The following is a 13,702-nucleotide window of genomic DNA, read 5'->3' on the forward strand; positions in this document are numbered from 1 at the left end:
TCTTGTCCTTTCCAAGTTACCTAGAAAGCAATCTCCTGGACTCAAGTTTGATGAATTAGAGCTATAGAAGCAAACAAATATAAATGTTGATTTTGAAGGAGATTTTTTAAAAATCTACTGAAAGTAGGAATGGCATTCTTTCCTTCTGGTTGGCAGTAGTTATCTAAGTCTCATCCCTGCATTATGATGGGTGCTCTCACTTACCTTACTTCCCTTACTGATGAGAAGATTTCCCAAAATTGAACAAAAAAGATTTATTTTCCAGGTGCTACCTGAAGTGTTTATGGGATTGTTAGAGAAAAGGCACTGTCTTCTCAGGAAAAGCAACCACAATGGAAGTAGGCAGAATTATTATTAGGAAGAATGAATACTGTAAAGTGCCAGATATGGTTACTGAGGTATTACAAAAATCATCGATAGTCTTATTTCTGTAGAACACTTTAAAGTTCTCAAAGAACCTTCAAAATTATTTTTTGATCCCACTAGATGATGAAACTATCTTCTACAGAGGTCTTTCAGAAACTATTAAAAAGCCTTTATAAAATATGCACACTGTGGTTATAACTGAGTTATGAGTATGTGTACGTATATCTGTGTATATTCAATTTTTTTATAACTATGTCTATACACACATATGAAAAAGAACTTTAAGATGATATTCAAATATGGAAAAATAGTCCTTGAATTAGAATGATAGGATTATAAATATACATTTTTTCTTTTTTACTGTTTTAGAGTCATCATACTATATATTTAGTTTAAAACTATCTGAACCCTTATGTCCCAAGTTATTTGAGGCAAGTTCTGTCCTCAGTAAGATTCCCTCCAGTTTGGAGGCAGGGAGAGAAGAGATAACATCTAGAAACCCTTTCTTATCCCAGAAGCCAGCCAGATATGTGAAAGAAAAAGCAGAATCCAAGAGTCCACCTAGCTAGGGAGATGTCTCTTTCTCAGTTTCTGTTTCTCTCCCTCTCCCTCTCCGCTCTCCCCTCTCCCCTCTCCCTCTCCTCTCTCTTCTCTCTCTCCTTCCTTTTCTCCCTCTCTCACTTTTTCTCTCTCAGTTATACTTTATTTCATTAGCATTTTCTATGTGCTAAGAACTTCACATACATTATCACATTTAATTCTACAACTTTATGAGAAGGGTACTATTATTACTTTATTTTGCAGATAAGCAAGTGATATAATCATCCAAGGTCACATATATACAAAATTGTATAGCCAGAACTTGAACCAAGGACCCCTGACTCCCAGCCCATGCCCTTGGAATAAGTTCTAAACTCCCTTGCCTTGCCTAACTGCCTCATGTTGTCAGACCCATGCTTCTCTCTTCAACCTTCTTTTACAAACCTCTTCAACTCTGACCAGTGCTCCATATTTAACCATGGTCAGGAGACATTCTCCCAGATGTCTTCCCTGCCTCAGCATCTTTACATTTGCCTCTGCCTGGAAAGCCCTTCTCCTGGTCCTTACCAGGGCTGTATCACCACTTCTCAGATCTCCTCCTAATATGACACTTTTGGGTGGTCCTCCTGACCACTTCAGGTAATACTGTCCCCTTTTCTCCTAAGTTGCTGTCGCATTACCTTGTTAATTTTCTTCATAGCACTTATCATGCTTAGTTAATCTTTTATTTATTTATTTACTTATGTATTGTCTATCTCTTCTCTCAGGAATGCAAACTTCATGAGGACAGATACCTTGTTTGTCTTTGTACCTCTGGGTTTCCACACCTGGCACAGGGCCTGACATATAACAGGTTGAACAAATACTAACTGCCCTCAACCACTAAGCCACCTTACCTGGGGCAGGAAACCCAATGAATTATTTCTCGCATAAAGATAATGTAAGTTTAAAAGATTTTATAAATAGCATATGGCTATTTTTTTACTCACTTTTTATTCAAATTTAAACCACTTAGAGGACATCTGTACATTTATTTCCCAGTTCTTCACATTTCTGGCTTTTTAGCCTTCAAGTTTCAGCTCAAATGGCATTTTGCCAGAGCCTTCTCTGATCCTTCTCTCTGGAGCCATGTCACCCCCTCCCCCCCACACACACACACACACACATACACACACTTCTCCCATCCACCACTCTATTTTTTCACTTATCACACTCTAGTTTGGTGCTGACTTGTTTCTTATTTTTTTCCCTCTCTGACTATTAGAATGTACTGTTCTTGAGGGTGGGAACATCTTTATGTTATCGCTGTGTACGCAGTGTCTAGAGCATGTCCCCACACATTTTAGTCATTCCATGAATAATTGTTGAGCGAATCAGTACACTGGTTACTTACATATATTCTCTTTTTAGTTCTACTAGCTTTCACATAGACTTCCTTGGAATTTTGAGTAGACAAGCATCTTTAATCAATTCTTTCTCTTCTGAGAGTTATGCTCATTACTTTTTCCTTTCTTTATCATTTTGACTAGAATTACCAAGGTTAAATAATATCAATAATAGCAGGTATCTTTGATTTGTTTTTACTTAATTGATTCACCATTAATTATGACACTGGTATTATCTGGGAAAGACATTACTTACCACACCAAGAAAACATCATTTTAATCCTATGAATTAGGGTTTAGTTTAATTTAGTTTAGTTCTAACAAAAAGCAATCTTGAATTTTATCAAAGAACTTTTGATCATATGGTATTCTTTCTTTGAACTATTGATAAAGTAAACTATGTTAATATTAAAATATTCTTACATTTCCAGAATAAACTCCACTTAATCATTTAATATATTTCTATCTTTGGTATACTAGCATTTTTCTTAGGTTAATTTCCCATATCTGTAGTCACAAGAGGAATTGTACTGTGTACTGTGTTTTTTATTTTATGTGTTTGTTTATTGACCTAGCTTCTTCATGTGTTGCTACCAGGACAGCAACAGGTTTGTATAATGCCCTGGGAAACATTTTGTCTCTTAATTTTTGAAACAGTCTTGGACGTTTATACAAATCTCAGAGTTTACTGCTTCCCTCTTTCATCCTACAGGTGGAGTGGGAACACCAAAATCCCTTTAAGATGAAGATGTGGGGTGAGGCAGAATTGAATGTTTAGGACTAGGATAAATAATAATTGTCTGTTGCTTAGTTCTTTGATTTAATCATTTTGGGGGTTTTGTCAGGTAGATTTTGATATCTAGACCTCACACATTGAATTCTGACTTGAAAGAACAAGAGGCTCTGGTCCTCTTCCTTTACATGATACTTTGGGTCTCAGAACATTACTTAGGCTATCTGTCACATTAGGGTCCAGTGACCTGTTTAAACACTCCAGAAATCTTTATGAATCTTGCATAATATTTCTATTACTTGAAGGGCTATTTTCCTAGGGAGTTCTATGCAGCCATGAAAGTGACATTATAGAAGATTATTTAATATAATTCCATATATTAGATATATATGGAAAAGAAGAATATATAAGAATATAAATGAAAATATAAAAATAAAAGTAGTTAGTGGTCAGATTATAGATAATTGGTGCTCTTTTCCTCTTTTCCATATTCTGGCTTTTTTAATACAATGAACATTATTGGAGGGAATTACCATTTCCTCACTTCTCCATGAGGGGACCCCCATGACTAGAGTAACTTCCCAGCCCCTCCACCTGATCTTTGCTTACTCTTTCTCAGGGTAGATGGAGGAATAAATCATCTGATTGGAGGATGGTAAAGGCATGAAATTTCTTGATTCATGCTTTTTGACTGAGTGAAACTAGCAATTAGAAAGCTTGAAGCATGTCGTAGGTATTCTCCCTACCACCTTCCTATTACCAGTAATATCTGTGCCCCAGATCCAAATCATATTCTTGTGATCTGTGCCAAGGTCTTGATTTGCTAGGGGTGGTACTAGTGAGCCCATTTGGCTACAGAACTAAGGCACATTCTTCAATTAACTTACCAATAGTAAAGCCAAGATTTTGATCTCCATCAGTTAGAGCCTCTGTTTTATTTTTCATTTTTCCCCAAACCCCAATAAATAGGTAGTACTTTTGTAGTTGAAGAAAATGTTACTTTTTCCTTTTCCTCCCTGGCTGCTTGAGGGTCGGCTGTCATCATAAAGGGCACGGTAACTATTCAGACCAAGAAGTTCATGATCAATAGACTACTTTAACAGAAACAAATGGCCATCAACATCCTGCATCTTGGAAAGGCAACAGTACCTAAGACAGAAGTTCAGGAAAAACTAGCCAAAGTGTACAAGGCCACACCAGGTGTCATCTTTGTATTTGGATTCAAAACTCATTTTGGTAATGGTAAGACAACTGGCTTTGGCATGATTTATGATTCCTTGGATTATGCAAAGAAAAAAGAACACAAACATAGACTTGAAACACATGGCCTTTATGAGAAGAAAAAGATCTCAAGAAAATAGTGATAGGAATGCAAGAATAGAATGAAGAAAGTTAGGGGGACTGAAAAGGCCAATGTTGGTGCTGGCAAATTTTTTTTTGAAAAATGAAGAGTCTAGCAGTGAGGTGGAGATCGGACAACAGAAGGAGTGAAGATTTGTCAGTGATTTTATCTGTGGTGATTGAGTAAATTTTTCAGGAGAGGATTAATAACCTAAGAACTTTTATGTGAAAAAAGAAAATGTTACTTTTAAAATTGGAGGCTGCTCTGTGTGCAAATATTAAGAGGTACCATTTACTCAGTATTGACATTGTTAATTGCTTTATGTGCCTCATCTTAGTCAGTTTTTAAAGTAATCTTATAACAATTTTATAATAATCTTCCCTACCTTTGTTTTTGTAGGAAAACAAACAAACAAAAAATTAAAAGAGTTTAAACTGCTATTCTTCATGTAATATCTATTCCATAATTGTGGATTCAGGACTGAAGCCTCAGGGAAACCAAAAAGGGAGTTTTCTATCTAGATTGGCAAAGCTAGTCACTGAACTATCAGAATAGTGAAAAAACTGAAATAAACAATTGTGTAAACTCCCTTCTCAGAGTTTACATCTCTTGTTTACTAACAAAGACCTGTTGCCAATATCTTACATTCAAGTCAACTTGTATTTGCTTGTTTAACTGAAAGCTACCACCAAAACTCACTCTAGAGCCTGCTGTTGGAAGAGAAGATAACCTCTGTGAAAAGACTATCCCTGGTCTACAGAGAGAATTTTCAATGGCCTACTAAGGGCATATGTGACTTCAGGTGAAAAAAATTCAGACATGCAAGCAAGTATGTGATCAGCATTTCTCTTGACAGGGTAAAATGTCAGGAAAGAAAAAACTAAGCCTTCTGCTGGCTATTTGACCAACAGACTGGAGAAAACAGGAGACTGTGAGATAGCTAAAGGTTATTGCTATTTATCCAGTTGTTACCACTAAAAACTGAACTGATGAATATCTCTTTAGCTGAGAGGGGGGTCAGGAGGTTGCCAGGGTTACCAGATACTCAGGTGGAAAATAGCTGCTTGGAGCTGGTTGAATAAGCCCATAAAACAACCCTTTGAGAATTATTTTTGCTTCAAAAGGTTAAGTTCCACGGAAACTTCCTCAATTGGATGCCCTATTATGCCACAATCCAGGGCTGAAGTATGCCTTGGTGCTGATGTCTGATGAGGTCATCCAAGGGTCTAAAGTCAGCCTCTGCTCTCTGTCTACCCTTCCTTCTGGCCATCTTATCTTGTCTCAGGATTTTAGCAATCATCTTTAAGCAGATGACTTCCAAATCTACTTCTCCATCCCTGTTTCTGGAATTTCCAGTCTCACGTTTCTCATTTTTGCTGAGTGTCTCCATGTGGATAAATTGCAGATCCTTAAACTCTTTATGTTTTAAAACTGAACTCCTGATCTTTTTACAAATCTTATGCCTCTCCTATCACCATATAGATTACTCTCCTTTCAGACATTTCTCTTGCATCATCTTTGTGACTGTTTCTTTCTTAACATTCATATCTAACGAGTTACTAAGTCCAGCCAGCCAATATCTTTGGACTCCAATTTTCTTTTCTATTTTGACTTTAATTCAGGTCCTCTTTCCCCTTTCTTCTGCATCAGCATTCCAACACAATGGTGTCCTTGCCACCATCCTCACTCTACTCTTCCATATTTACCGTGACCAGAGTAATCTTCCCATTGTTCCATTTCAACTATATCATTGTCATCCTCAAGACCTGTACTGACTTCTCATTGCTCACATTATGGTGTCCAGATTCTTTAGCATAGTAATCATAGCCAGATCTCAGCCTTATTTACTCTGTATGCCCTATGTGCTAGCCCCGTGTTTCTCAATCTCTTTTTTAATATTGTCCTCCCCCAAGGAGCCTTCTAAGGATTTTGTTATTAATCGCTCTTCTCATGAAATTTTAATGCAACAGATACATTGTGTACATGTTTATGTACTGTATATCTAGTTATATTCTGTACTTTACATTTAAAAGTAAGATGTTTTCACCCTCCAAGAACCAATTTTTGCTCTATCGGGGGCAATATTGCCCCTATTGAGAATGTACACTCTAGCCAAAACAGATCACTTACCCATTTCTGACTATGCCCCTGAAATTTCTAGTTTCCAAGTTTTTGATCACTTTGGCCATTAGTCGAAGAAATTGAGGGATTACTTCTGTTATTCAGTGCACTGTTCCTCTTACTTAGCATAGACTCACATATCTCCTCCCATCACCCTCCATTTCTTCCTGTTGAGATCTTTACTGTTGAGACACAAATACCCTGATCCACTCAGCTGGAACTACCTTCTTTTCATGTTGTAATAGAACTATCTTTATATCTCTACTATATTCTTTTTTGTAACGTGATTTTTCTATTTGTGTTATCTCCCCCATTGTATTATAAACTTCCTAAAGACAAGGACTATCTTCTTCACAGTGTACAGTGCTTTCATATAGTAGGCACCAGTATATGTTAGTTGAAATCTATTCACTAATACACAGGGAACCGGGTAAAAGCCTGATAGTACCCATATTAATAAGTTCTATATGCATGCTGAATAAATGAACACACTAATGCATAGAAAAAAATCGACATTATGTACAAGACACTCTCCTAAAACATCATCGACACAGAAACTGTTTATAAAGGAGTACGTGTATTCTACCACACTGGTGAACTGAACTGGTTCCTGCTTCATGAACATAACAAATAGACACCCATGGAAAGCTATTTGAGTGGCTACCTGCCTAGGCATGTCTTAAATAATGATCAAAGTGAGTAGAGGACACAGAAGCCAAAAAATAAATAGCCATTTTTGACATCATGTTTTTGTAACATCACCACTACATAAGAAGTGATCAAATTAAAGCTGTGAGACAGAAAAGCTGATGGGGCCAAGTTATTGTTGTGTGGGAGGCAAAGCCAAAAGAAATGTTTTCTGGAAAGGCTTGATAATTTAAAAATGTGTATTTCTTTAGAAATTTCCATTATATCTTGAAATAATACTTTCTAGGAAAAGCTATTTCTGTGGTTTTTATAGGATTACGTTTTGCTTTAGTCAGAGGATTAGGTATTTGAAAGTGGCACTTGTATTACTTCTTTGAAATAGTTTCTTAAGAAGATTATCAAATCTTAAAGGAAACTACAAACAGGTACTTTGTATATTCTTTGCCTCAGGGCTTTCTCCAAAAATACCATAAACAGTTTTATAGTTTTTTTTTCCTCTAAAGTCTGAGAACGACTTTTGTGGGGCAACAGGATGGGAGTGTCTGAGGGATAGGGGCTTGACAAAGAATTCATTTCCAAAAATATACCGAATTCAGCCCTTGGGCCTGGTTTGCTCACAGAAGGCTGTGTAATAAGTTCAGCCCTTTCTGGTCTTTCAAATAGAGTAACTTTCAGACAGTTTAAGGCTCTTGGGGCAATTCTATGTCCCGTGCGCTCTTTATTGATAAGGAGAATTAGTCGTGAACCTCTTTCCTTTGCACTCCCTACTGGTCAAGTTCAAGTTCTGAAAGCAAACTGCAACAGCCAAAACAAATACTTGGGAGCCAACACTTAAGCTTCAGCCTCAAAAGCAGAATTATGTAGGATTGTTGGTTTAACACATCCAATAGGGAGTGGGGGAGGAAAAAAGGAGGGGAGAAGAAGGGCCCGCCCCTTTGGAATGTGATTGGTCTCCTCTCTCCCTTTAGCCGTTCATTTTGCATCTCGGTTGGATAGGTTAAGAGAAACCTGTCATTTAAGGTGGTGTCAAAATGATCCCTGTAGGTGTGGGCTGTTACCTAAGTTTGTGGTTTTAGATTTTCAAAGGGTGGGAGTGATCGGCTATGGGATCAAGTTCCTGAAACTTGTCTTCTATGTCTTGAAAAATGTCTTCGTAACAGGAGGCACCGAGGAGCTTAAATGTAGCTCACACACAGAGAAAATGACGAAAGTTCCTCAGGGGTTTGATTTCAGTTTCTTAAGTGACGAAGAAGCCAGGAAGATCCTTCAAGTCCTGGAAAGAAATGAGGAGCTACAGAGGGCAGAGAAGGACAGGATCAGGTACAAAGCAAAATCCTTTCCCTTTTTCCTTAGGCTTGGGTCCAGCAGTGGCCCAGGCGTGCGCGGAGGGAGGCGCGGAGCTTTCGCTGGGCACCTGTCTGGGATCCCGGACTTGCAGCATCCATCCGGAGCGGAGCGCAGCCGGACAGGGGGAAATCTGTGCTGAGTTTTTCTCTTAAGGACAGTGGAGTGCTTGGTTGGTGTTCTTTCCACACACAGCATCCCAAAAGGGCTCGCTTGCGAGTCTCGGATCCCACAGGGTGGGGAGCGCCCTCTCCGCTTGTCTGGCTGGCGGGTTCTTTGGTGCGTTTCTCTTGGAGTGGGCCTGGTGCCGCTGCCTCACCTCCCGCGGCGAGGAAGGAAGGAGGGGCACGTGGGCTGGATCGGCCGCGGGGCCTCCAGGCGGGAACAGGGGCCATGCAACCATGCCCCGCTGTGCTCTGGCGCCTCCTCGGCAGTCTCGGGGCGTGAGCCAGGCAGGCAGGTGAAACGGGACGAGGGTGCTGCGTGGAGCGGAATCCTGGCCCACGCGCACCCACGTGCTTACACAGCTCCTCCAGGCTGTCCATCGTCTCCAAACCAATTTTCCTGGGTCCCAAAGACGCCTTTCTCCACCCGATGTGGACAGTCATTGAGGCCAGAAGAGCTAGCTCCTCAATGGCGGGAAGTGGTCCCCTACCCCAAGAGTTGGAACTGGGATGCACAGAGTTGGCTAGAACAGGTGGGTCTCATTGCTGTGGGGAAGTTGCTGCGGAATTTCACCCCTGACCTTACAATGCAGTGTCATAGGTGAGGAATTAGTTACCAGGGAATGGAATCAAGAGATTATTACCTGGGATGTAAATTGACCAGTTTTTTTGCTGAGGAAGAGTGGATATAAGTCTTGGAATGAATTAAAGGGGCTTTCTCACCAGTTATGGAATAGACCATCCAAAAACTTCTCCATTTAATTGTGGAAGAGAATTTATGGCATCATTCTCAGACCAAAAAGTGTGGCATCGATTGAAATTTAGAAAGCCATTTTGTTTGTGAGTGACATTTTTGGTGTGTGTGTGTGTGTGTGTGTGTGTGTGTGTGGTGGTGGTGGTGGTGGTGGTGCTGGTGGTACTGGTCGTGGTGATATGAATTTTAGGTTTCCACCTCCTTTCAAGTATCTTATTGCCCCGTCTCAACACCCAACCCCCAATAAAAAAAAAAAAAACCTTCTAATATACTCTTCACATAGGGAAACCCTAGTTGCTCTTTGTAGATGCGATTAGAATACATTGAGTCAGTCCAAAGCTCTGTCTTCTCTCTTCTCCATTAGATATGGGTCTTGTGAGGAGAAATAAATATTTGAAGTTTGAGGATGTGTATTTCACGCCATCACGCTCTCCCTTGAGAAAAATAGGCTCCATCATTTCCTCAGTGTAAAAAGGTGCCCTCATAAACACGATATGTCCACACCCCACACACCCACATGCACGTACCCACACATATGTACATACACTTTACACAGGCACACCCAACCTCGAAAAGGAGAACTTTAGAACTGCATACAGTTTGTCCTATACACATATTCCAAAGGGTTGCTCTTGGTGTGTGTTCTTGGAAGGGTTTCTTGTCTGCAGAGGATGGGGCTTCTTAAGTGATCCAGTATAAACTGGAGGAAATTGAGGGGAGAATCAGGAAATAAGAGAGGGAAGGAAGCTTTCATTTAGAATGTTATCAATGTAGCTTCTCATGAACTACAGTCTTAGAAATAGTAATACTATTTATTTTGGTTTTCGTTCAAGGGAATTTTGACTTTTCATAGTTGACTTGATGATTGCCTTGTGTTTCCTCTACGGCAGCTTTTGGTGACCAGGTCAGCGGACTTTAGGGGGAACTGGAACTAAACATAGGTGGCAAAGGCCATACACTAGGCTTTAGAAGGAAGATTAAAACACATTTTTTGGTTTCATGGTGCTCATATTCTAACTGGAACATCAACAGAAAAAGCCATAAGCTAAGATGAAATCAATGCCTTTAACTATTAAACTAACTATCAAAAATAATTACCCCAATGATTTTTAAAAGTCACCATTAAAATATAAAAATAATTTAAGGAAGCTAGACACTTGGACCAAATGCTCAAGGCAATTATTTCCAGTACTTTCTTTTCCCTGGTGAATTCCTATATGCCACTATCAAATCCTTGTCACTGTGTAACAAACTCCATGGGATTGTTCTGCTTACCAACGCACATGCATTGGTTTTAATAGCAGGTACTGGCATGCAGAAAAGGCCTGAGATAACATGTCAACTTGACTGCCTCTTCCGCTCATTTTCTTGATCATCATATTTTCCAAATCAAAAGTCAGAACACATGACTTGTAATTCAAGAGTACTATTTGAAACTCTGGGAGGTCTTTTTACTATATTGAGAAACAGTCTCAAGATCTCTTGGCTAGAAAATAAGAGTCCAAATAAGGAAGCTTGGAAAGTTTGCTGGTTGGGGGACAACTGATGAGTTGAGTTATATCTATGCTAGGCTTGAAGTATCTATAAGACAATCAAGAAGAAATATTTTATAGTTGGAAACAGAACTAGAGTGTTATGCGAGGCCATAGATGTTCAGAGATGGATGTTAAAGGTATGAGAATAGTTGAGTTCACATGCAGGAGACAAGAGCCCTACTCAAAGAAATGCTCCTGAACACAGAGAACTTGCCCCAACTCCCTTCATCAGTACCAGACCTCATCAGGCTTCAGCTTACTAGGAAAGTATTTATGTTAAATATTACAATGTTTTTCATAGATAAAGTTTATTCAAATTTTTAGGAAAAACATCAAGATTCAAATTGATAAATAGGCAAAAGATAGAAGTATATCATTCATACTAGAAGGTATCGCAACAGTAAACAAAACATATAGGAAAATGTTCACCCTCAAAGTAATAACTGAAAATTGAAGTAACCTCAAGATACCATGTTGTGCTTTTAAAAATAACATGAAGAATTTGTGGAGGTTGGAGTGAAATGGATTCAGCACATTGTCAGTGGCATTGTAAATTGAATACCATCTTTTCAGTGAACGATATGGCAATACCTATAAAGATATGCCTTGCCCTTGACCCAGTCATTAGTTGTTAGATATTTCTCATTAGTAGAAGATTGAGGTGGAGAAGGTGGCCACACTGACATTGATTAAGTGCTGCATTTTCATATAATAACAGTAATTACTGTGATAATAATAACAGCTAACATTTACTGGTCCCTTATTGCACACTAAGCACCAAACATGTTATATATATTTAATTAATCTTCCCAATAACTTCATTAAGGTTCACATTTTAATTTCCATTTTACAGAGAAGGAAACGACTTGAAAGTTTGGGTATTTTGACCAAGTTAAGCGGCAAAGCCAGACCTCAAATCCAGATCAATCTCAAAACTATTTCACCCATCAGCATAGAATAATCTTCACAACCACCCTCTGGGGTGAGTATTATTAATGACTTTGTACAGAAGGGACACTGAAATTTAGCAAGGTTAAGGAACTTGCCTAAGGTCACACAGCTCATAAGTGGCAGAGCCAGAATTTGAACCCAGATCTACCTAGCTACAAGGCCTATGTTCTTTCCGCTATACCATATTTTTCCCTAAAGAAATAATTTAGTGGAGGGAAAAAAAGGAATATACTCTCAGATATTTATTGTAGCATTACCTATAATACTAGCAAACCAGTGGGAAATTTCAAATCTAAATATTCAATAAAAGCACAGTCATTACAAAGGACAATTATGAAGAGATCATTTATCTGACCCAGTGTGATATTTTAGTTATATATTTCTGACTACCTTGGTTGTTGTGTAGATCCCTCAAGCTTATTACAGATACAACTGCGGGGAGATACATATTCGGCATTGTTCTGTGAAAAAGTAGAACACAAAACAGTGCATATGTTATTATTGCACTTTCTTCAGGACATCTGTGCATGTGCACGGCAACTGGAAGAAAATGGTCAAAAATCTGTGCTGCTTCTGATGAATCTCTTGGGCCTGATGCAGCTTCCAGCACACAGTAAACATTCAGTAAATGTTTGCAAAAGGCATGGGTTTGCCCACAGCTGGGAGGGCCTGTCTCCTGCCCTCTAGCCCAACATTGCCAAGATGAAAAGTCAGGCCTGGGGGAGAAGATACATGATAGGCAGGCAGGAATGCTGGGCACAGGCTACTTCAGGAGGCTCTGGGAAGACAGATAAGGGGAAGGTTATAGGATTTCATGGCTTACAGGACAAGGGCCACCAGCGACAGGCAAGGTGCCTGCCTGTAATAGGCCTGTAGTAAATACTTGATGAATGAATTAATGGTCTGCACTGGCTGGAGTCAGAGGCTTCTGTAGTCCCTACCTTCTTTTCTCACTTCTGATTCTTAGTTTGATTCAACTTCTTATCCCCAAATACTCTCTGCCCAGCCAGACAGGATTTCTCCCTCCTTTGAACCCTATAACACATTATAATTTCTGTGTTACATTTATCCTATTTTGTCTTGTGAGTCTGGGATCTGTGTCATAGAAATACTCTGAGAGCTGGTTAAAGAGGTAGAAATTGAATTTCAATCTGATAGTTCCACTTCTTGTTGCATTATGGAAAGGATTTTTCTGGAAAGTATTCACTTGGGCATGACTTCTCAGGCTTTGTGCAGTTTGTGGTTCTAGCCACAGTGAAAAAAAAATGGCTGAGAATTTGAATCATGGTTTACTGATTCTGAAAAGCGTCTTTTTATAAGTCTTTAAAAAACACAGCTACTTACCTATCATACTTGCTGCCACCCCCACCCTACACATCCTTGTTTCATAAATATAACTGAAATGGTAAGTACCAAGAAATATCAACTAGTCAGCTCACAGAAGGGAATATCAATAATGTTCATTTTTCCTCTTGCAGAAAATTTATAAAGTCTAAGATATTACAGCACCTGGTGTAATCAAGTTGAAAAATGGCATGCCTACATTTAAACTATGCTCAATCTTGCTCAATGGCAAGATTGCAGCCCAAGAAAGTTTTCCAGAACTTAGTTGTTTCTGACTGATTTACACCAGTGCCCTTGAGGTGCGACTGAGTCTTCGGGGGTACTGTATTTATCAAAGTGGCGAAGTGGTTGATAGCTGGTGGAAGCTGCAGCATTTTGCAGAGATTAAAAGCCAGATACACAAGTCTCCTGTCTCTCCTAGGCTTTCTGCCTGCTCCCTCCTCTGCCAGCCTACGAAATCTCCCTCTGGCTAGGA

General features: G+C 39.2%; 1 protein-coding gene and 1 pseudogene across 4 annotated transcripts in view; both read left to right on the forward strand.

Annotated features, from left to right (window-relative positions):
• The first annotated feature begins 4,103 nt into the window (after positions 1-4,103).
• On the forward strand, positions 4,104-4,385 carry LOC107518678 (annotated as a pseudogene).
• Positions 4,386-8,156: 3,771 nt separating this feature from the next.
• EXPH5 (exophilin 5) overlaps positions 8,157-13,702 on the forward strand; it is a 73,415-nt gene continuing 67,869 nt past the window's right edge. For 3 of the 4 annotated variants that reach the window (XM_016160574.2, XM_016160576.2, XM_016160577.2), the window contains exon 1: positions 8,192-8,455. In XM_016160574.2, the coding sequence (XP_016016060.2) occupies positions 8,337-8,455 (119 nt within the window). In that variant the 5' untranslated portion in view covers positions 8,192-8,336. The other variant, XM_016160575.2, reaches the window with a different exon arrangement.

This window comes from Rousettus aegyptiacus, unplaced genomic scaffold, assembly GCF_014176215.1.
Source record: "Rousettus aegyptiacus isolate mRouAeg1 unplaced genomic scaffold, mRouAeg1.p scaffold_m13_p_5, whole genome shotgun sequence".
NCBI lineage: Eukaryota > Metazoa > Chordata > Mammalia > Chiroptera > Pteropodidae > Rousettus > Rousettus aegyptiacus.